We start from the raw sequence: 24727 nt of genomic DNA, 5'->3' as shown, positions 1-24727 counted from the left end.
CTTTCTGATAAGTCACATATTTTAATCTCTATATCACTAAAACTAGGAGCGTTAGATGAATAAATGGGAAAAAATTAGTATTTAGCAAATCTATCACAGATAAAGCACTAATTAATTAACAAACTAAATGCTCATTAAGATTAATTTATAGCACAGGTCATCATCATATGATGGATTTTAACTGCTGCTCCACAAAACCTGGCAACATTATATGATGTTGCAGAATCAGCATCTTCAAGCAGCAGGGAGGTGTAAAAATTTATGCGGTCTGGGTATTTATACAGTAATGGTGAGATGAAGCTACTATGAATGTCTCGGTTATACAGGCATTGGATGTGTCCGTGCTACATTGTTTCTGTGTGTCCAAATTTTACAAGGGCATTGTTTCTCTGCATACAGAATTTTCCTGTATGAGCTTCAATGACAACTGAGAGGAGGGCATGACATCATGCCAGATGGTTAGATATCTTAAGGTTATTTATGTATGTCATGGAAGAGGCAGAGTACCTGCTGGATTCATGGGCAATAAAGGTTGTGGACCTAATTAGATCCAACTGCACTAAACATCTACTACACACTGATTAATGAGTGTTTTGGCCTGATCATATCCAATGCTGAGTAGAAGGTCTGGAGAGAACCCAAAGTTGAGATTTTAGTTACCACTGCCTTGTTCCATGTGGACTGAAAATCATCCCCCGTAGTTAATGGGTCAAGGCCAAGGGGAAAATAGTTGAGCCAATAATTGAATATGGTCACACACACTCTAGTCCAGTGATGGCTAACCTTTTTGCTGTCGCATGCCAAAAGTGGGGGGGCGGAGTTCACATGTGCCCCCACCCATAATTCAATGCACCCCTCCCCCCGTGCATGCATGCACAACCCTCCCACGCTCCCCACATCACATGCTTTTGGCATGTGATGACACCGTGAGCTCAGTAGGCCCGTTTTTTCGCTCTCCCCAGGCTCCAGAGGCTTTCTTGGAGCCTGGGGAGGGTGAAAATGGCCTTCCCCACTCCCCCAGAGGCTGTCCGGAGGCCAGAAATGGCCCGTTTCCCATCTTCCAGTGAGCCCGGAAGGTCCGAAAATCAGCTGGCCGGCACACACATGGGTGCTGGAGCTGAGCTAGGGCAACGCTCGTGTGCCCACAGATATGGCTCTGTGTGCCACCTGTGGCACGTGTGCCATAGGTTCGCCATCATGGCTCTAGTCTCTAATTTATGAGGCCTGTCTCCAATCTCAGAGTGGATTAAAGAGATATTTGGGGACTTGAAAATCCAGTCTTAGAAATTTGGATTGAACAAGATCTAATGCAGCAAAATTGGAGAAGAGGCCCATTTGGGCATCACAAAGTAGTTTAGTGCATGATGATGTAACTTCTCTTGGGTAGAATGCATTCCACTCATTTTAATTTCCCATAGGGTATAATAGGTAGGTTGAGGGGAAAGGAGAAGACAGAATAATGGTACCTACCCTCACATACAATTCCTTCAATTTTTTTTATTAATGCATAAGCAGATCTGGATTAATTATAGTTATTCTGCTGGAGCCATCTCAAATTTCATTAGGCAATCCCCACCTTCATTCAGTAAACTAGCCAATTAAGCATCTCTTATTATCTATGGCGGGGTGTCAAAGTGGTAGTACACAGGCTGGATGCATCACATACAGGCCATGCCCACCCCAGCTCTGCAAAGGGAAAAAATGTCGCAAAACATCACGTGACGGCATCGTGACACCACAAGTTTGACACCCATGATCTATGGGTTCAAAACATAATATAGAAGACTGTGGCTTTCAATGTAAGAGGAATAAATGATAAAAGCATAAATAATGAATGAGTTGAAAGAAACAAAAATAGGTAAAAGATCTGAATGAAGGTGGTCTTATTTTCTGTTCTCTTTACTACAAAGAAATATGCTTTTTTTAAAAAAAAACTGGCAGTCAGTAAAACCTGATTTGCAGATGGATAAAGCAGTATTCAAAAGCACTGTAACAATACTGAGCTAGATTAGAGCTCAAAAATTATGTAGGAAATTTTGTTTTATCATCTGGAAACGTTTACAATTTTAAAAATTCATTATTTTCTTCTAATATGTTTTTATCATTCATGCATACATTGTACCTTATTGATAGCTGCAAAAGTTAATTGTACAGGTAATTATCAACTTACAACTACTATTGGGGCCAGACTTTCCATTGCTGAGCAAGGCGGTTTTTAAGTGAGTCACACCCAATTTTATTATCTTTTTTTCAGTAGTGGTTAAGCCAATCAATGCAACGGTTAAGTGAATCATCCAGTTATTAGGCGAATCTGGCTTCTCCCATTGATTTTACCTGCTAGAAGTCGGCTGGGAAGGTCACAAAAGGTGATTATATGATCCCAGGACTGTGCATCCTTTGTAAATACATGCCAGTTGCCAAGCACCAAAATTTTTATCATGTGACTCTGGGGCTGCTGCAATGGTTTTAAGTGCAAGAACTAAGTAATTTTTTGTAGTGCCATTGTAACTTCAAATATTCACTATATGAATAATTGTAAATTGAGGACTACCTGTAGTTATGTAATCAGTAAATTCAAAATGCAGCATAAACATCTGAAGGAATGTTAGCATTTCAAAAGGCAACTGGTTCATTTCCTGTTTTTCATAGATGAAAAAAGTTTGTTATGCCAAAAATAGTCTATTAGGAAGATGGTGTGACAGACTGTATAACCTGTGCTGCTGTAATGGAACACTAAATCTAGAAAAAGACTTAAAAAGATAAATACAGTGACAAGTATATTTTAAATGAAGGAAGGCCATTTGCTTGGACAAAAAGAAGCTATTTAATGGGTCAATGGATGATGGGTTTTTATTGATAATGACTGCACACAGACCCTTTTCTAAGACTGTCAAACACAATCTTTCTCCTCGACTCCTTTAGTTGCAGAAAATGAAGTCCAAGAGATTATTTGTCTCAATGACAAACCACTTCAATAGATTCTATTGAAATATACTGTGTTCCAATTGATTTCTACAGCATACTTTGCAATAATATGGATCATTTTAAACATACTGCCTGCTAATTGGTTTGATTTTATGAAACATAGCTTCAGCAGAACATTCTTCCAATAGAATTTTATTAAATTATTATTTTGATTTTTTTTTAAAAAAAAGCACAGTTTATATTTAATGTCGTCTGAGAAGCACCTTCTTTTCTAAGTTGAATTTCCTACTGCAGTGCAGGAGTTATTTGTAATAACAGCCTGTAAATGATTTGTCAGGAGATTTCTTCGTTATATGGCAATCTACTACAGTACATTTCAACCATTTCTTAGGATCACACAGAATGCTGCAGTGGTAAAAAAAAAAAAAAAGCATGGAAAGCTGCCTAAAATTTTTCAGATTCATAACAGTTCACTGACCTTCTCATTAGACTCGTAGCATCTTATATCCTGTTCTACAGAATGACTCTCCATAACTGAGAGACAGCCCTGCAAACTTGTGCTGATGACAGTGAAATTAATTGTCAGTATTATATTGAACTTGCATGATGTTCATGATTATTAAAATTAATTCTACTACTCCATCTTTTTTTAAAAAAATATTCAATATATTTTACCTGCGTGGATCAGTTGAAAGGCTCTTTCTTGTTTCCAAGGAAGTCCTGAGATAGTTGTAAAAAAATACAAGAATATTAAACATATAGTATTAGATAAACTTATGAAAAAAATTATTACACAAATATCCATCAAATTATTTATATATTATAAAATATATTATAAAATATTAAAAATAATTTTTAAATAAAAGCTTTAATTGCCATATAAAAAGGACACAAAAAGTTTAACTTCATTTTTATAAATATTTGAAATCTGAAGTATTTATAATTAATGAATCTATATTGTCATTCTATAATGACATATAAATATATACCTGCGATAGATAGATAGATAGATAGATAGATAGATAGATAGATAGATAGATAGATAGATATAGATAGATATAATCTATAGCTACAGATTATGCCTTTACTATAATGCTAAATCTGAAGATTTTAATTATATCCTATAATTTTACATGTACCAACTCTAATCATATTGCGATTAATTTCTGAGAAGTCTTATATACATAAACCAAGTGTTTTAGAATCATTCTTTTTATTGATATGTTGCTAAAATGTTGCATTAATCTATCTCCTTCTCTCTTGACATTTCTATTAAATGGTTAAAAATGCAATTATCTTTTCTTTCACCATAGGAACAAATGGATCTTTATAGATCAGCTGCTTTAAAGCCTTTCATTTTAGTTTAGAAGGGGAAATCTGTTTTGCATGGTTCAGTTGAAAGACTGGACCTGAACTAGGAGCATATAATTTAGCTAACTCTCTCGTAAGATGATCAAAACATTGTGATCATGCAGACAGCTGTCAAATACTGTCATGCAGATGCATATAAATATACCACAGTTTACAGATTTTGTTTAAATGCACCTACTCACATAAAACATGTTCACACATTTACAAGTTGTTTTCATAAATAGTTTAAATTAGAATAAATATTCATACCATCTCATCTGAAAACTACCAGTAGTGAACAGTTGTATTTTTTGAGGATGAAATCATTTTTCATTAGTTGTTCCTTCTACACTCTTCAAATTCAATTTCAACGTTCCCAGAATTGATTGTCCAATGATATCAGTCTAGCCCTCTAAACAATACAGATTGTTTTGAAGGTAAATTCAGCATTTACATTTACACCTAAATGGCATTAAAATAGCATGAAAAGTAATCTGATTCAAATCAGTTTTTAATCAAGTGCACAAGTGAACAGATTTATGTCTTGCCTTTTTCAACATTGTTGATAATGTAATCCTTTTTTATCTGTCACAACCCCAATTATGTGAATGTAGACTCCACTGTATGGTCATCAACTTTAATGGTTAAGGATGGACTTAAAGCTCAGTCTTTCAGTCTGAAAGTCGAACTCTATTTTATAAACTAGTAAAATAATGAAACAGGAAAACCCGTTTTAAAATAGGAAAATCTACCTTCCTATAACTTTCAGCTCAATAGAAACCCAAACATTTCTGATCTGTCAATAGACCTCTGAGTTTCTTTGGGGATAACTATATAACAAGGTCTACAGTTTGGTATGTGATACCACTTAAAGTTTTTCTGAAGTGCTAAAACACGGGTGTCAAACTCACCACGTCACATTGATGTCACGTGACATATCGTGATGTTTTTCCCTTCGTGGAGCTAGGTTGTGTGTGCCCTGCATGTGACGCATCTGGCCTGTGGGCCACCAGTTTGACACCCCTGTGCTAAAAGAACCAAAAGAACCAAAGGCCAGAGCAATACAGAGACAAGGGATAAAAGATAAAACTTGCGTTTTTATTCATCTTAATATTTTGAATAATTTGAAAGTGAAAATGAAAGCTGTTTCTTATTCTGGAGAGACAATTACAATGTGCAAATTATTATTACAGGTAGACCTTGACTTACAACTGTAATAGAGCATTATGGTCGTAGGTTATGACAGTCACAAAGAAGGTCACCCACATGACGGACCTAATTTTACGAACTTTTCTTGTAGAGTTCACTAAGTGAATGACCACAGTTAAGCCAATCCCTGGTCATTAAGTGAACACTTTGGTTATTAAGCAAATCCCATTGTTTGCTATAGGCTGTTTTTACCAAAAAAAAAACAAACCCAAAATAAACACTGGTTTTCAGTAAAAATGTCATAAATTGTGGTTATATGATTGTGGGATGTTGCAAACAGCTGTAAATGCGAACCACTTGCTGACTGCCAAAATGTACTCATGTGACGGGGAAGGGGCATCATAACTAGGTCATAAATATTTGGGCAATCTGTTGTAACTTTGAATGGTCACTAGGCGACCAGTCATAACTAAAAAATTGCATGTACTTGGTGTTTACTGGTTGTCTCTTTGGCCAGGACAACCGTCTTCTTTTTCTGTTGATACACATTATTTTATATCTGTTTTTAATTTTGTACATTGACTAGACTCATCAACCAGTTGGTTGGACTTAAAATGTAAATTATACATAAAAAAGAAATAAATATCCAATCCAGCTGCATATTTTCCATCATGGAACCACTCAGCCTACTTCAGTATGAGAATCAACTTGTAAAAAAATTCACATTACAAATGAATAATTTCCAACTAGTCAGTTCTGGTTCTTTTAATTTTTAGTATTTTAGCTCTCCTCCCTCCCTCCCTCCCTCCCTCCCTCCCTCCCTTCCTTTAGTTGGAAATAGCATCCTTTTAAAATGAGAGAAATTAAACCTCTTTCTAAAAAAGAACAAGGATGTCTACCATAAAAGTCAGTTAATACAGTATGCCTATGACAGATTGCACTGAGGTTGAGAGTGAAGGAAGTCTCTAGACACAAACAATCAGCAGATGGGAGAGATTGTTACAGGCTTATCAAGGAAATGGATTTGGTCACACAAACAGTCTGGGAAAAGGAAAATCAAAAGCTTTCAAGAAACCTGTTTTGATGAAGGAGGACAAGTATGATTCTTGCTTCCCTGATTCTGCTTTGCAGGTAAGACTTGAGAATGCCCCTTGTTAGGAAACAATTACAGGACCAGAAGCGAAAAGAAAGAAGTTTTGACTTAAAGGCAAAAGAGTCCTCCCTCAGCCAGGTTGCTACTTGAATTGCATTTTCAATTAAACACATAACCCCCATCTCATCTCCAAAATCTTATTTCATTTCCGAAAAACATTTAACATAATAGCTCTAGCGTAATTTGAATTTTAAAAAACAATGAATGAACAATTCTGAACTAAATGGATAACTAAATAGAACTGGATATGTTTAGTCTTATGAAGAGAAGGACTACATGATAGCAGTCTCCAATATCTGAGGGGCTGTCACAAAGAAGTATGTGTGTGTGTGGGGGGGTGTCAACCTATTCGCCAAAGCATCTAAGGGTAGGGCAAAAATTAACAGATGGAAGCTTATCAAAGAGAGATCCAACCTAGAACTAAGGAGAAATTCCTGAAAGTGAGATCAATTATCAGTGGAAGCTTTTAAGAAGAGATTGGACAGCCATTTGTCTGGGATATTATAGGGTCTCCTGCTTAAAAGAGGATTGGACTAGAAAACTTTCAAGTCCCTTCCAACTCTGCTATTCTGTGTAATAACGCAGAAACAATTAAAGATTTAATCCTGACTTTGGAAACTCATTAAATAAATCCTAACAAAACTTAAGTATTGTGCTATTTTTCTGATTTGCCAAAAACGGGGATTATATTTTTAAATTCATAGCAGTTCAAAGTCTACAAAATATTTCTATTTTAGGAAAAAAGTATTCCAAAATATCTTGTAGCTAACAAACTAAACATGTCATTTTAAATGCAAGCTCAAATATTTTTACTTCTTTTTGTTTGCTTTCACTATGATCCAGGAGGAGTTAATAATGATGATCTTGCAATTCTTTGTTAATATGAGACTTGGGAATTGAAAATAATGAACTTAGTTTACTTGCAGATAAGTCTTGTCTGCAATATAACATATAAAATTATAAATGAAACTGTACTAAGAATACTCTAGATTGCTTCTACAATAAACATCATACTGCCAACCTCATTAAGTGGCACATTACTGTACATAATGAAGACATGTAAATTAAGATACTAAATTGGACTGATTAGCTGATCACCTTTGTAAAATCATTACTGTGATACTATGCAATTTTTAATAGTACATATGAAAATTAGACCACAAATATAAAATAAGCACTTGCTCTTTTAGAAGCAAAAGAAGATGAAAAGTATATGTAGGTTCTGTAAATGATCGCAGTCTTCCAAACAACAGCTGAATGTCTGGATTTAATTGATTAATAACTAATTCTCTTAATTCTGGGCTGATTTTGTTTTTGGAAGGGAGACCAAAAGACATCCTAGGGCTGTAGGTTAGTGTAGTATATTATAAACCATTCCATAAGAAGGCAATAGCAAATTATTTTCATATATTTGCCAAGAAAATTAAGTGGATATATTCCCAAAGTCAGCATTATGAGCTTTACCCGAAGGAGACATTATTTTATTTATACAATTGAAGTTTCTCTGTCAAAAACAACTTTACTGATAGAAGAAAACAGCTTTTTTGATAGACCATTCATCTTGAAAAGAGACTATTATCTGTGTGAAGCATAACCCCAGTAGCTAAACTCTCTGCAGAAAGTGCACTTTCATATCATGAAAGTATATTTTTGGTAAAGTGTGATGTTGCCTTTATAAGTTAATGACATAAAAAGTTACAAGAACCAGAACAAAGGGAGGACATCTGCTTGAAATATTATAGCAAGTAGTTTTAAGACAAAACAGCTAGAATCTCAGTGGAAAATGATTTCACAAGCACATTTTAGCTAAAATATCCCACATCACAGAGATTTAACTGTCAACAGATGTGTTTAAAGAACCAAGTCTGCCTCAAGAATACAAGCAAGACCAAGTTACAACATACAAAATAAGTTCAAAATAGAATTCCTATTAATACTGTGGTTTTCATTACAATTGATGGCATTCTAGCATAGTTAAATTGATGCACTTTGCAATGTTGTCCAGGCATTTATCTACCTGATGACCCATAAAATGAAAAAAATATGGAAAATGATATGTGTGTCACCTTTTTATATTTGGTTTTATAGTTCTACTTCTTGAGTAGGACTTGAGGACTTGGATTGTGGGGGCAATAAGCTGACTTTGTAGAAACACCGCTTAAGGGGGGCCAAAAGCTCTCATAAGCAGGTATATACAAAAGAATGAAGGCTATTGCTATAAGTGCATTATAAGCCGCCCTGAGTCTTCGGAGAAGGGCGGCATATAAATTGAACTAATAAATAAATAAATACTTCAAACTTTTGAAAAATTATTGGCCAACTTAATATAAATAAAGCTATGGACAAAAACCACAGATGTCCTATTAATCTCATACTGAAATTAAGTCTGAATCATAGCATTTTCAAGCTTCTCTCTCTATAGTCAACAATTAGTCAAAACTATTTGGATCAAAAACCAAGGTTTATAAATAGCATCCTATGCTATCAATAGCATTCCATGACACTATCTTCCTTTGGCTGTGTAACATTAATGCCCATTGCTGTGCTGAATCATTGACTGATTAAAGCTATTGTCCGTGTGACTCAGACAGAAAGCTCTGCATTTGTTTCTTCAAAGAAAGCAATGACAAACCTCTTCATACTGATGGATTTGTCAAATTATATGGATTTGTCTATAGAGTCACCAGAACTCTATCTTGACGTGTTGGAGATTTTACCTTCTAGTTGTTTTTTCACCTCAGAATAAGTGAAGATATGTAATCATGGACTTTAAGCAAACCATAACAATCATTTAGTCCAACTCTCTATAGCACTATGTAAAAAAAACAACAACAAATATAATCATATTTGAAAGATATCCATTCAGCTACTTTTCATAAGCCTATAAAGACAGAGAACCCACAACCTGTGTATGTAAACTATCCTACTATTAAGCAAAGTTCATTGTTATATATTTTTTTCTAATATTTAAATATTTAAAATCTAGGTTGCTGCAATTCATACTTATTATTTTTTGCTTCTGTGACAAAGAAAATCATTTCTGACTATTTTCCCTCTGGCGTTCTCTCAGTCAATATCAATAAAAACGCTGATATTATGTCCTCTCTGTTTTCTTTTATCCAAATTGAATATCCCAAATGCCTTAAGCCTGTCCCCCTAAGGCATAACTTCAAATCCCTGTATCATCCATGCTGCTCTCTTCTGGACCTATTCTAACTTGTGAATAGCTTTCTGGAAATCTGGTGCACAAAACCATGCATAACACTGTAAGTGTAGTCTCAACAGCAAAGGCGGATAGGGTGTTTTATTCACATAGTTGCTTTTCTCCTTAAAATTATATGGAGTTAGGGGCTTCCAATTCAGAGCTCTAATTACCATATAATTGAGATTCATTTATTTCACAATAGAGCTGGGCATCATTTCTTTCCTCAATTTCTCAGCCGTTCTTTAAAGGAGTCATGCATTTTCTCAGGCTTGCACTATAGTCATGCAGACTCAGAAAAATACCCGTTTTAATTAAGGAGGCTGTAAAGAGGTTGCAAAGGAATGAAATCATGTGTTGTTATCTTCTTAATGTTCCTTTGATTCAAACATGTATTTCCAAAGCTAATACAGCTACCATGTGGGTCCCAGAAAAAAAAAGTTTTTTAAGGAACAGTTGACAGGTACAAGTAAAGGTCCATGCCTATTTTGGTTCCACACGCTCCAGAAATGTTTCATACTGACTTGTTATCTAGATCCAGAATTAGATTAGAAAAACAGAGTTCTGTTCTCTCTCAGCCTAGCCAAGGAACAACAATGGCTATATCTTTTTTCATTTTTCAGCAAAATAATATTGTTCCTGCAAATAAAATTTGATTTTACACATAATAAAGCTTATGTGTAGAAGGTGCAAGTTAAATTTAATAGAAACCTATAAGAGGTTTTTAGATTATAGATCTTTTAAGCCTATATTTTTTTTAAAAGGATGCATTTATAGTTTTGCTATACTGGAGGAACATATGATTTGCATTGACAATACTTCTTACAGCACGAATAGCTGAACCAATAGTTGAGAGTGGTTTTGTGCAAAGGGAGGGTATACCTTTGCTAATACGTTGGAAATTGTGAGGAAAAAATACTTATAAGGAATAAACATGCTGAGGATTTTTGCAGAGTAAACCTGTTGTAGGCTAGATGCCAATATACTGTAGTGGTTAAGTTTTTGAACTAAGAGTGGAATTCCAATTCAAGTTTATCATCAGCTAAACTTGTCTTTTTGATTAACCTGCTCATCAGGGCTGCTAACTGTGAGGGGAAAATAAAGTGAGATCCCAACACAAGCTGTCTTCAGCTCCTGGAGAAAAGCCAGCATATAAATCTAACACAGGCACAAACAAATAAAATGAAGCTGAGCCAAAACCACACTGAGAAATCTATAGTGAGGATGAGAATATTTCTGCATCCCATGAGCATTCTGTCTGTCTGGATACTATTATTTGGGCTTACCAATAATTGCCTGGTTAAAAGGATCCCTCTGATTTGAGGGGAGCATTGTCATTGTATCTGCTATTCCTCCATGTTCCCACAGTGTTGTTTTAAGTAAACAATATACTGTTTTATTTTTTTCTTCTTATTTTTCTCTGGCTAATGTATTGCCAGGTTTTGCAACATCTCTGAATAAGTAGTTTACAAAGATTCAGAATACGAGAGGTTCTGAGCACATTAACCCAACAGAAGGAAATGGATACCTGTACCACTGTTCAGGCTAGGCTCAATGTATACTGCCTCTAAAAACTAAACAGTTAAGAAGTTGCGATCTACAAGGCTGATTTTTTTTAAAAAAAAAAGTTTTGTGTGACTGACTAAATGTTAATAACTGGCAAGTGCTTAGACCAAGGGTGTCAAACTCACATTGTCATGGCGGCGTCACATGCCGTATCGGGACTTTCCCCCCCTTTGCTAACTCCGTGGGCCAGGAGTTTGACAGCCCTGGCTTAGACTATTCTTCAGGTTTCTTGGCAAGTTTTCAGAAGTGGTTTGTCCTTGCCTGCTTCCTAGGCCTGGGAGAAAGCAACTGACTCAAAGTCACCCAGCAGACTTTGTGCCGAAGGTGGGACTAGAATTTATAGGTTCCTGATTCTAGTCCGATGCCTTAGACAATACACCAAACTGGGTCTCTTAACAAAAATACTTAATTAAATACTTGAAGGCATCCTGTTTTCTTGAAAACCTAATTGAGGGAACATCATATGAATACACAATAAACAGTTATTTTATGTCCAACTAGAAGGAGAATAGCCCCTTTAGAAAGGATTACAATTTTTCTAAAAATAATAAGATGAGGATTAATTAATTAATTCAAAAAAACATCCAACTTGCAAATTGCTTTTCAAAGAAAACTAAGAACTGAGCATTTTTTTCCGTAGCTTTTTAAAGAAACCTAAGAAAGCTAAAGAACTGTTAATTATCAATTTTCATACAAAGATTTTACTGAGGACATTAAAAAAGAGAATTGTATTGGTTAGCACTTTGGTGAAAAAAACCCCAATAAATATAATCTAGGGAAAGACACTGTCTTTTTTTTTCTTAGGTCAGTGGTCTTCAAATTTGAGAACCCTTCTCAATGTGAAAATTCAGTACAGAGTCAATGATTTAATATGCTTTCTGTAATACATTTTATTTAAACAAAATAAGATACAAGTATGTTGTAATAATACATTTCATACAATGTAAACAGAAAATGTCATGTTGAATCCTGGATGACTCTCACGGAACCCTAGGGTTCCAGGAAACCTAATATGAATACAGTACCATGGACAGTACTGAAATGTTTATATTTGTGCCCCCTAAATATTTTTACAGCCCTTGCTTGATTTTATTGTTCAGTTCCCCTACTCAGCAGGATGAGGGAAGGGACTCCTGCCTAATAAATTCTGAGAATTATAGAAGTTGGGTCACACTTTTGTCTGGTCTGAAATTATAAGAATCCTCCAATATAGGTCAAGAGCCAGTTTGGTGTAGAGTTAGTTGGTGACTGTAGACCAGTCACTTTCTCTCAACCCTAGGAAGGAAGCAAGGGCAAACCACTCCTGAAATCTTGCCAAGAAATCTACAGAGATTTGTCCAGGCAGTTGCTAGGAGTCGACACTGAAGGTACACACACATGCACTCTCACACACAGAGATTATCAAGATAAAAAATTAAATACATTTATATTTCTAAAATACATGAAATTTAAAGAAAAAGTAAAGGATGACAGAGAGACATAAAACCTCCTCTTTCTGATAACATGGAACTTTTAGAAGACTTTCATAGAATGGTTTTGTCTGTTTTCTATCTCAAAACCACAACAATAAGTATATTGATGTAGCGAGTACAATTTAGAAGTAAAATTGTCTGGAAAGGGTCTTGCCATCAAACATATGAAATCCAGCCACTGAAGTCCAAATATTTCAATCAGGTTGCTATGATCTTCTCAGCAGAGCTTTTAAAACTGCCATAACAATGGGAGTTGCAGAGGGGGAAGGGCCAGTGGGGTCAAGAGAATTCAGTCGGCTTAGAAATGAAATATTTTCCAGTGGTTCATACCGCGTGGAAGTGAAATAATTTACCGTATATCACTTGAAAATGTTGCAACACAACTTGCTTACATAGAATATATACATTATAGAATTATCACCCAAGCAACAAATTATGTTGCACTTTATAAGTGTTCCACAGCAAATTAAGTGCAACAATATTTTACAATATAATTGGAACAAGAACCTCTAAAGTATCAAAACATAAAACTCAAGAAGATGAATAAGTGGGCTGCAATATGTTCTCCATTATTATGCTGAAGAGCATAATGAGGTATATATGAGACTACCTTGAATTTACTTAATTCAAGTGATAGTTTATAAAATATTTGTCCTATCTGCTGACTCAGTGCCCTAGAGCCTTACCACATTTTCTTAGAAGAGGAAAAATGAGGGGACAATGGAAATAAGTTCTGATGTTTGTAGAGCTTCCGTCCACTAGGGATAGCAATGGAATGTCATTCTAGTAGTACCAAGGAGGAAAAAAAATGAAGGACTGACTTTTTTTTTTTTAATTTGATTTATATGCTGCCCTTCTCCGAAGACTCAGGGCGGCTTACAATGTGCTCAGCAATAGCCTTCATCCTTTTGTATATTTATACAAAGTCAGCTTATTGCCCCCACAAACTGGGTCCTCATTTCACCTACCTTAGAAAGGATGGAAGGCTGAGTCAACCTTGAGCCTTGGCGAGATTCGAACCCTGCAGTAATTGCAGGCAGCTGGTCTTAATAAGCTTAATAACAGGGTGCCTTAAACCCCTGTACTACCAAGACTTCCATCAATAACTGCAATTTTCACACTGCAGTGTCTGTAATATTTCTAGTGGCAAGAAGGTGATGAGCAGCAGGAAGAAAGCAAAATAGCTTAACTAATTTTTTTTGCATCTGTCTTTACACAAAAGGAGAAAAAAACAGTCAAAAATATTGTAAAATGCAGATTAGGGATGCAAATCAAAAAAACAAGAAAATGGTAAGAGAATACCTACCTACTCTAAACAAATTCAAATCACCAGTACCAGATAGATAGACTCCAAGGTTTTGAAAGAATTTGCAGATGTGCTCTCAGAACTACTGAACCATATCGTTCAAAGATCCTGGAGTACTGGGAAACTATTAGATGACTGGAAAAGGGCTGATATCGTTCCCATCTTCAAAACAACAACAACAACAAATGGATCCAGGAAACTATAGACCTATCAACCTGATATTAGTACTTCTGGAAAAGATTATCAAGCAATGACTCTGCGAACATCTATAGACAAACAAAGTTATAACCAGAAGCCAATATGAGTTTGTCTAAAACAGATCATGCCAGACAAATCCTATTGCAATTTTCAACAATGTGACAAAATTAGTGGACCAGTGAAATGCTGTGGATATAATTTACTTGGACTTAGGGTGCTTACTTGGACTTAGTAAGCAAGAAAGCAAGCAAGCAATTGTCTAGAACAGAGTTCCTCAACCTTTTTGGGTTGGCAGTCTAGGACGGGGGGGGGAGGCACCTTTATATACGCATGCATGCATGTAAACAGGGCCGTGAGCATGTGTGTGGTGCACATACTGACGGTAGCCCCTGTGCGGCATTCATGGCAATGGTAGGATGAGAGGGATGGCCAGCCATTCATGCGGCCCGGTGGCCAATAGGCCATGGCCCGGTAGTCGGCCATGGCCCGGTAGTCAGCCATGGCCCACAGATTGGGAACCCCTGGTCTAGAATATAGACAACAGATGTATCATAAAAAATAATAGAATTTGCACAGGTTGTTATGTAAAGATATCCAAGCCTAGTAGAACAGCAGCAAATGGGACCTGTCTATAAACGGTGTTTGTGAGTCACATATTGTCTAGTTCCCCATGAATTTCCTCTATTAATATTCTTTGAAATATGCTTAATCTAAATATTATAAAAATATTAAATGTATAAACAATATAGTATGGAAAACAAGAATAAAACTAATAGGTTAAGATGGTGCTTTGAGTGCATAAGTACTTGTATAGAGAAATAGCCTTAATACATACTTAAAAGAAACATTTTTAGTGTTTTTTTGTGCTAAGTAATTTACATGATAACTGTTCCCTTGTAATTTCTAAAGAAAGCAAGTCTGTGGAAATTACTACGTGAGTTATCTTTGTCACTGTATGGAATGGAAATAAACATTTGCTTTTCCTGTTTTATCTCTTCTGTTTAATCCTGAAAGTATAAAAATAGGAGAACTCATGGTGTGATTAAAGGAGTCTGTAGGGTTTTTGTTTTGTATATCAGAAGTACAATATTAGTACTTAATGTTTTATGGTCCACTGCAGTTTATGTAGTTTGAGAGTGATAGTTTCATTGTTTTTTGGGGTTTTTTTGTCCCGCAGCTCCTTTGCTCTCACAATAAAAACCAATAGTGTTTTAGGCCTCTGTGTGTGTTCCTTCCATTTTTTTAAAATACCCACCTGAATTAGAAATTGGTTTTGAGACTCTCCTGTATTGCAAACTGTACACATACACAGACATTGTTACACATGGTAGTGAAATCCAGTGTTGTAATCCTCCCATTTCCCCTGACAGCTAAGAGTTATCCTGTAAAAGCAATTTCGATTTTTGAATCCTAGTTTATGCAACAAAACTCTTTGACCTAACTGTAGAAAACATATATTTAATTTTGTCCCAGACAGCCTTCCTCAATCTTTTTACCCTACAGGATCCCTTGAAACATTTTTCAGTCTCAGGAAACCCAGGCATAAAAATTGCAAAAAAATATGAAAATTCCCAGTTCACTTTCAACCTACAAAATCCATGTTTTACAATGACTACCACAGCAAAATGGCAACAGCCCAGCATAAAAATTTCCACCACTGTAAGCACTATCACTAGATAGCATGCAATTTTTTTAAAGTAGGTTTTTATCCCCACTTATAATTGTAGACCCCTTATAATTCTCCTAGAATTCTGGAGGCTGATATAAAGGAATGTAATAATTTTAATTTAATATTTATTGTACCTCCACAAAAACACAAGTTCTAGTGATTTAACTCACTAAATATAACTAAAATTATGCTACTAATTTTGTTCTCTTTGTTGCTTTAAATGTTTTACTTTGCATATTCCACTTATCAATTTAGCTAAAAACGGAATTGAGATAAGGACATTGGTGCTTCCTATTAATCTGTTCTATGCACAAACCATATGGGAAAGTCTACCATTCTGTGAACCATTTATAAAGATAATAATCTAAAACTTTATGTAAGGCCAGTATTGGACTTAAATGCCAATATTAGTAGTAAGAAAGTCAGCAGCTCTCAGGTCTACCTAGGACAATAAGATCAAGGCTGCTTGATCTTATTCAATTACAAGAGAGAAAAGAGTTTTGGAAGATCAAATCTGATAACCCCAAATCTATTTTATTCTTTTTATAACCAATGGGACTAGACCAGGGGTGTCAAACTCGTGTCATCACGGCATCATCACGTGATGTATCACAACTTTCTTTCTCTTTGTTAAACTGGGAATGAGTGTGGCCAGGGCGTGATGCATCTGGCCTGCGGACCGTGAGTTTGAGGGCTGTTTTCTAAACAAAGAGTGATATAATCAATTAGCCAACCTGGGGAAAAGAACTGCAACCAGCTTGTTATAAAGAGTGAGAAAAAGACTAAAGATTGGGATACCTCTGTCTCAAGCATTATATAAACACATACAGACACACACCGAGATGCACATCGGATTTCATAGTCTGACAGCTTCTAACTGCAATAAAGTTCTTCATTCATTCATGTCAACTCCCTGAATTATAAAGAAAAAAGACTTATTGCAGGGGTCTCTGACATCTTTAATTAGCTTGCTTTGCTTTTTAATTACATTGTTCTTTGTCTGTTTTTAAAACAAATAAAAACAATTAGGATCAATAAGAATTACATTTTTTTTTCATTGTTGGGCTTTTCACATGTTCATTAAAAACACCTAACACCTAAATAATCTCAATCACAAAATTCTGATTCGGCAACTCCATGAAACCTTGCTGTATCAGAGCTCCCCCTAGCATCCATATGTTGGTACTGTATCATTTTAAGGTTTTTCTAAATTAGTTGCTTTTGATTAGCCTATTCATATCCAACAGTAGAAACAGCACAGTTTTTATGTTTCAAATATAGCTGCCTTTTTACACAGCACTATTTGTTAAAAGTCAGAAAAAAGTCAGAATTTATAACTCAAATTATTCATGAAGTTTTAAGAAATGTTGAATTAGGCTGAAATAAAACTGAAACAAACACATGGATCATCCACAATGAATCTCTCACCTCCCAAAAAGGTATACTGAAACCAGAGGCAAAATCATCTTGTGAAGATACAATCAAGAACTAAGTTTGTGTTTTGGCAAATTCAAATCATGCCAAAGGAAGAAATGAAAAATGGTCAACCTGATTTAATAGACCTATTAATAAGCTACAGCAAGCCAAATGATATGCACTGATTCTTGTACAGCCTTGAGTGGGCTTACAAAATTTTACTACTAATAACTACGACCTCTTTGTTTTTCATGCAGTACTGATTTTTTTTCTTTCTTCTTAATAACATCATCTGAGAGAACGTAGGCATCAGTTATTTCATAATATAATACAGGCACTTGACACCCTGAGCCCTCCATGAATCTTTCCTGTTTCTCTAAATCACAGGCTCTTCAACTACATTTACAAGCACAAATTTTATTTTTACTGATTTATTTACCAGCATTTGTATGCCACCTACCAACCAGCATTCTGTTGTTGCTGCTTTATTATATTTATTGACAAGATGGAAAATTTTCATGTCCATCAAGTAAAACATTTTAAAGATTGTCCTTGTGATTCTGACAATATCAATAAATATAATTTTAGAGGCATTTTTTAAAAAATAATGTCTTACGGGAATTAAAAAGTGATATTGACATGTAGTTGCTCAGGTTTAATATTATTAGCAGGTATAGCTAGAGAAATATATTGTTAATAATAATAAACAGTTTCAATTTTTTAAAACTGTTGCAGAAAAATCACACTAATTATGTTTACCAACTCTGATTTCTAATTGCCGTCATTCATAATAATAAACCAAATGTTCTTTCTCTATTTTTGGTTTAGTGTGAATTCAATCCACCTGTTATGTCTTAGCACTGCTCAAATCCAGAATTGCTTGTTCAATAACTTATGGTTAACAAATTATTAGTACAGCGTTATGTATAACCATGAGATCTGCATAGGGAGCAAGTGAAGTTATATCACATAAGTTATGTTAATTGTGATGGAAGATAAATGCAATAAATAAATACGAAGAAAAATGGGAGAATAAGGACATTTTTTGTCCCTATCTATGAATCCATTCACCTAATGAAGCTGAAAGATAAAAAGCTAGCATTATAAACCAATGTATTTTTATCACATTTTCCAGCTTTTTTCTAAGTATATATTTAGTGATATTTATATTTGTAAACAAGAAGTGCAATGTATCAGAATAATATGTCAGTCTTATTGTACTTTCAAAATTATATTAAATAAAAGGGTATTTATAAATTAGATAAACATTCCTAGAATCTAATTCTTAGCATTAGAAAACACTATGTTTTAATTTTAGATGCATGGAAGATGATTCATCAGTGGTTGAATAAAGTAACCACCTAGATCAGGGTTGTCAAACTCATGGCCTGCAGGCCGGATGCGTCACGCATTGGCCACGCCCACACCCGGTTTAGCAAAGGAGAAAAAAGTCATAATACATCATGTGATGCCGCTGTGCTGATGCGAGCTTGACCCCTCTGTCCTAGATGATCTTCCTTAACCTCTCTCAGTGCACTCTCAGTGCATCTACTTTAATGGTGAATTCTTCTCTTTCTTCCAACGTTTTCCCAGCCACTCACGGGAGCTGGCTCTTTGAATATTTTCTCCAAAACACAGTACTTTCTGTCTTGAAGAATTTTTTTTTTTTGAGTATCAGACAGATAATCTTTTTTATTACTGTAATAATCTACACATTCCAGAATTAGCTTTTGGATATGAGTCCTGGTAAAAAACAGTGAATGGTCAGTTAAATGTTCCATATAAGTTGTAAATTAAATGTGCTATATACAATAAACTTTGCAGCAGGTGCTACCTGTACCATTTTTATATTAATGAATTAAGAAAAAGGCCAATAATAGCAGAACTAGAGTAAAGCCAGATTTGTTATTGGATCTATTCTGAAGGCTAAAGGGATGGTTTGAGCTAAATAAATAATCAACATTAGAAGGCAAAATGGATTTACTCTTCTTTTCCTCATCTTTCACTGGAACTTTCCTATTCTGTTTTATTTGTTTATTTTAGCTGCTTAAACAAGTTAATGAATGCTTTTTAAAATGCTAATGTGATCATTGTGAAGAGTTCTGCATGCCAATACTGTAGCATAAGAGTCCGAAGACTGGCAACTATTATATATACATGTATTTACTCATAAAATCTGCATCACTGGATACAAAATTAATTTGGAAAACTGAAAAAAATAAAATAAAATAGCATTCTTTCCACAGCAGATAGCAGTAGAACTAATACCACCTTTCAATTAAAAAAGAAAGGAAAAGGAACTACTGTAATAATAGGCAGATGAATAAATCTTGTGTGCTGACTCCTAAAGTTAATGCTTTGAATTTGTTTCCAAGATACTAGACCTTTTTTATTACATGTATGAACAGAATTATAATTAGATTAAAAGATTACAGAGATCTTCCTCTATGTGAAAAGAAGTAATTACACACTCCCACTTTTCTACATTGAGGGTGGTAGTAATTACTGTTTATGTTTCTTGAAAATATATAAAGATACAACATAAATTCTTAGTCCTCTTTAGTAAGCAAATTAAAAGATTCGGGTAATGCCAAGTAGATACATGTATTTATATAGCCTCATCAAAGGATACAAAATTAATTGCATTTTACCATCTTACTGTAGGAATAGCAATACTGAAAATACTGTTTTGTGAGCACAACAATTCACCTCTGGACCATATATTTAAATATACATACATTTGGATAAATATACCTATTTTTTGCTCTTTAAAATTCTTCCCTTATAATGCATAAAACTACAGGAATAATACAAAAAAAGAATGAAGAAGAAACTATGATATTATAAAAAGCTGCTTTGTACTAGATAAGAGAAGCAATGAAAGCTGTATGAAGAATTTTGCAGTATTTATCACTTACTATAGCATAACACTTTTTTTTTAAATGACCAAAAGTCTACTTTACTCTGCATTGATATATCTTTCCTCACTTTTTATTTTAGGAATAATCTTCATGTTTATCAGCTAATCATGTCAAATTTTATGCCACATGGAAAATCATTTAACACCTTGTATTTAAATTGATCCATCACTTTCAGGTAGCAGATTTAACAGGAAACATACAGTGCAGTTAGGTGCAAATTTATTAGAGGAAGCTAAAGTGTTCTCTCGCCAGGTTCCTGAAAGTGGGGTTCTAACCTGAGCAAAATTTATTTACAACTATTAAAAAAGAGGTATATTCACAAAAAATACATCATAGCGATAGGCAAAGCCCTGTATCTAGCTAGCTATGCCCTACCAGAAGAGTCAAAATAGCATGCTCTCTGTGCATACATATATGTCAGAAAAGAAAAGCAGGAGGAAGCCACCTCAGATTAGCAAATTTACTGACAAAGAGCACAAAGAGTGACAAAGAGGGACTCAGAGTAAATTCATAATTCTCTATTTCCTCCCTATTTCCCCCTAAGTCATGAGATGTTGATTGATAAATGCAGTTGATTCTGCAGTTTAGTGCAAAGGCTGAATGACAGCATTTATTTCTTCTGGTATGCAGCATTTCAGTTCAATGATTTTTTTTTTTTTTTGCATCTTGCACATAATGATATTTGGGTGTCTATGTGCTATGTTGAGAATGCAATTCTCTCCATTTGGGCAGTTGAATATATCTTTGACTTGAAACAGAACTATTAGCTATTAACTATCTCAAAGTTCATTTATTAAAAACTTATGGAGCACAGAGTCTCTGCATACTTGTACTGCAAATACCTAGTGTGCTTTGATGGATGATAGGACAGCGACTGACTGATTTTTGCTTGTGCAATTGATAAATCTAACTTCACCTAGGAGCACTTGTCTGTTTGTGGATTTATGATCTGTCCTGTCTTCTGCACAATGTATATCCCTGTAGCCAGGATACTGTTGTCCAACAGTCTAAGATTTAAGAATGTAGTTTCTTTAAGTTCACCCTGTTGACTCAAGAATAATCTCTTTTGGTTGTTGCATTTTACCAACCAAAGTAGGATTTATATTGCTACAGCAACGTTTGGCCTTGTCATTATGGCTGAATCCAGGACCTTTCCAAATGCACTCCTGAATATGTCAGTCTTGATAGGGGCTCTTGGCAGTTTGTTTTAAGAAAGTAGTTCCCATAGATACAATAATAATAATAATAATAATAATAATAATAATTTTATTTCTATACCGCCCTTCTCCCGAAGGACTCAGGGCGGTGTACAGCCTATTTAAAAACACAAAAAACACGACAACAATTAAAATTTAAAATCATTAAATAATTAGGCTCCAATTAAAATCCCAAAAATTTAAAATACCCCAATTTAAAACATTATGTTAATAGCCCTGCCTGGCGGAACAACAGGGTCTTCAGAGCGCAGCGAAACACCCGGAGGTCGGAAATCTTTCGTATTTCGGGGGGCAATTCATTCCACAGGGCTGGAGCTCCCACAGAGAAGGCCCTCCCCCTGGGTGTCGCCAGCCGACATAACTTGGCTGATGGCACCCGGAGGAGACCCTCTCTGTGGGAGCGAACTGGTCGGTGGGAGGCTATTGGTGGCAGAAGTCGGTCTCGAAGGTACCCGGGTCCTATGCCACGGAGCGCTTTAAAGGTGGTAACCAACACCTTGAATCGCACCCGGAAGACCACTGGGAGCCAGTGCAGCTCGCGCAGGAGGGGTGTCACATGGGCACAACGGGTTGCACCCATAACCACCCGCGCGGCCGCATTCTGGACCAGTTGGAGCCTCCGAGTGCTCTTCAAGGGGAGCCCCATGTAGAGAGCATTACAATAGTCCAACCGGGAGGTGACAAGGGCGTGAGTGACCGTGCGCAAGGCGTCCCGATCCAGAAAGGGCTGCAACTGGCGAATCAGGCGAACCTGATAAAAGGCCCCCCTGGCCACGGCCGTCATATGCTCTTCTAAAGACAGCCGTGCATCCAGGAGGACACCCAGATTGCGAGCCCTCTCTGTGGGGGGCAAGGATTCACCCCCAATAGTCAGCGATGGCACCTGCTGACCATATCGGGGCGCCGGAAGCCACAGCCACTCGGTCTTGGAGGGGTTGAGTCTGAGCCTGTTCCTCCCCATCCAGGCCCGCACGGCCTCCAGGCAGCGGGACATCACATCAAGGGCATCGTTGGGGTGGTCTGGGGTGGAGATGTACAGCTGAGTATCGTCAGCGTACAGATGACACTTCACCCCGAAACCACGGATGATCTCACCCAGCGGCTTCACATAAATGTTGAACAGGAGAGGCGAGAGGACCGACCCTTGTGGCACTCCCCATGCGAGATGCCTCGAGGTCGACCTCTGTCCCCCTGCCAACACAAACTGCGAGCGGTCGGAGAGGAAGGAGGAGAACCACCGCAAAACGGTGCCCCCTATTCCTAACCCCCTCAACCGCTGCAGCATGATACCATGGTCGATGGTATCAAAAGCCGCCGAGAGGTCTAATAGGACTAGGACAGAGGAGCAGCCCCTGTCCCGAGCCCTCCAGAGATCATCCACCAACGCGACCAATGCCGTTTCAGTGCTGTACCCCTGCCTGAAGCCCGACTGGTACGGGTCTAGATAGATAGCTTCATCCAGGTGCCGGGGAAGTTGTCGTGCCACCACGCTCTCAACAACCTTCGCCACAAAACGAAGGTTGGAGACTGGACGATAGTTGGCTAATTCAGCCGGGTCCAGGGAAGGCTTCTTGAGGAGGGGCCTCACTACCGCCTCTTTCAAGGCGGCAGGAAAGGCACCCTCACTCAGAGAAGCACTTATAATCCCCTGGAGCCAGCCTCGTGTAACCTCCCGGGAGGCCAGCACCAACCAGGAGGGACACGGGTCCAATAAACACGTGGCGGCACTAATCTTACCCAGAACCCTGTCCACATCCTCGGGAGTCACAGGATCAAACTCCTCCCAGATAACATTCTCAAGACCTGCCCTCGTCTCCTCCCGTGGACTCATCCAGTCGGAGTCCAAGCCATCCCGAATCCGAGCGACTTTATCGTGCAGGAATTGCACAAAATCCTCAGCGCGACCCTGCAAGGGATCTTCCCGCACTCCCCCCCGGAGGAGGGAGTGGGTCACCCTAAACAAGGCGGCTGGGCGGTTCTCTGCAGATGCGATAAGAGCGGAAAAGTGGTTAGACTTTGCCGCTTTTATCGCCACTAGGTAGGTCTTGATATAAGACCTCACCTGTGTCCGGTCGGAATCGGATTGGCTAGTCCTCCAAATGCTCTCTAGGCGTCTTTTCCGACGCTTCATCTCTCTCAGCTCCTCAGACTTTGTTGGCTTAAATAAATCTAGGAACTCACGATAATATTTTGTCTTCTATCCTTGGTCGGGGAAATAACCTTCATTTCTCTTTCTACCTAGCTGCCAACATAGTAGAAGCTATTTCCCAGCACTTTTACTTCTGCTTTCTTGATGAGTCTCTTTACAATTTCTTAGATATCCCTCTTATCTTAGCAAAAGATAAATAAACCAGGTGAGAATGTATGTTTTATCAGTAATTTCTATAAATGGAATAAAGCAGAGGTGGGTTCTACTTACCTTTACTACCGGTTCGCAACGGGGCTGCGCGCGCGTGCTCGCTTCACTCGCACGCATGTGTGCTCTTCTGCGCATGCGCAGAAGCATTTTGATAACATCAGGGTAAGTGGGCGGAGCCTCCAGCCAGTTTTACTACCGGTTCTATAGAACCGGTGCGAACTGGGGGCAACCCACCACTGGAATAAAGACATGGATTTGTTTCATGTTTTGTGAAGTCTTCTTTGACCAGCATCTTGTTCAGCTTCTCATTCAAGGTTCCAGCTGTTTTGCTTCAGGCAGCAAACTTTCTAGAAACTAGCATATTAGATTTTTTTTTGCCTGATGTCAGATGGCTGCTGCATGTAGATGTCTTTAATAATTTCTCCATGCAGAAATAGAGTCTTTACATCAAGGTGGTGGATTTGATGTGTCTTGCTGCTACTATCTATATTGAGCAGTACTCTTATAAAAGTATCCTTGACTACCGGTGCAAATGTCTCATCATAGTCTTTACCATAAAGGTAGCCCTTGACTTACAACCACAACTGAACCCAATCTTTCTGTTGCTAAGTGAGTTTTGTCCCACTTTACAACCTTTCTTGCCACAGTTGGTAAGTGAATTGCTGCAGTTGTTAAATTAGTAACATGGTTGTTAAGTGAATCTGATTTCCCCATTGACTTTGCCTGTCAGAAGGTCACAAAAGGTGATCCCAGGATTCTGGGACACTGCAACCATCATAAATATGATCCAGTATCTGAATGTTGATCACATGACCATGCGGATG

At 37.0% G+C, this 24727-nt stretch overlaps 1 protein-coding gene across 1 annotated transcript in view; it reads right to left on the bottom strand.

Moving 5' to 3' along the window:
- The window catches only part of IQSEC1 (IQ motif and Sec7 domain ArfGEF 1), a 325666-nt gene that overhangs the window by 157312 nt on the left and 143627 nt on the right, over positions 1 to 24727 (bottom strand). The window contains exon 3 of the mRNA XM_070936983.1: positions 3601 to 3645. Coding sequence (XP_070793084.1) covers positions 3601 to 3645 — 45 coding nt within the window. The remainder of the gene's footprint in view (positions 1 to 3600; positions 3646 to 24727) is intronic.

The sequence above is a fragment of the Pituophis catenifer genome, unplaced genomic scaffold (genome assembly GCF_029215685.1).
Source record: "Pituophis catenifer annectens isolate HBS135680 unplaced genomic scaffold, rPitCat1.0.hap2 SCAF_2, whole genome shotgun sequence".
In the NCBI taxonomy this organism is placed as follows: domain Eukaryota; kingdom Metazoa; phylum Chordata; class Lepidosauria; order Squamata; family Colubridae; genus Pituophis; species Pituophis catenifer.
Note: the sequence above shows the minus strand (reverse complement) of the source record. Positions and strands in the feature narration are given on the sequence as shown.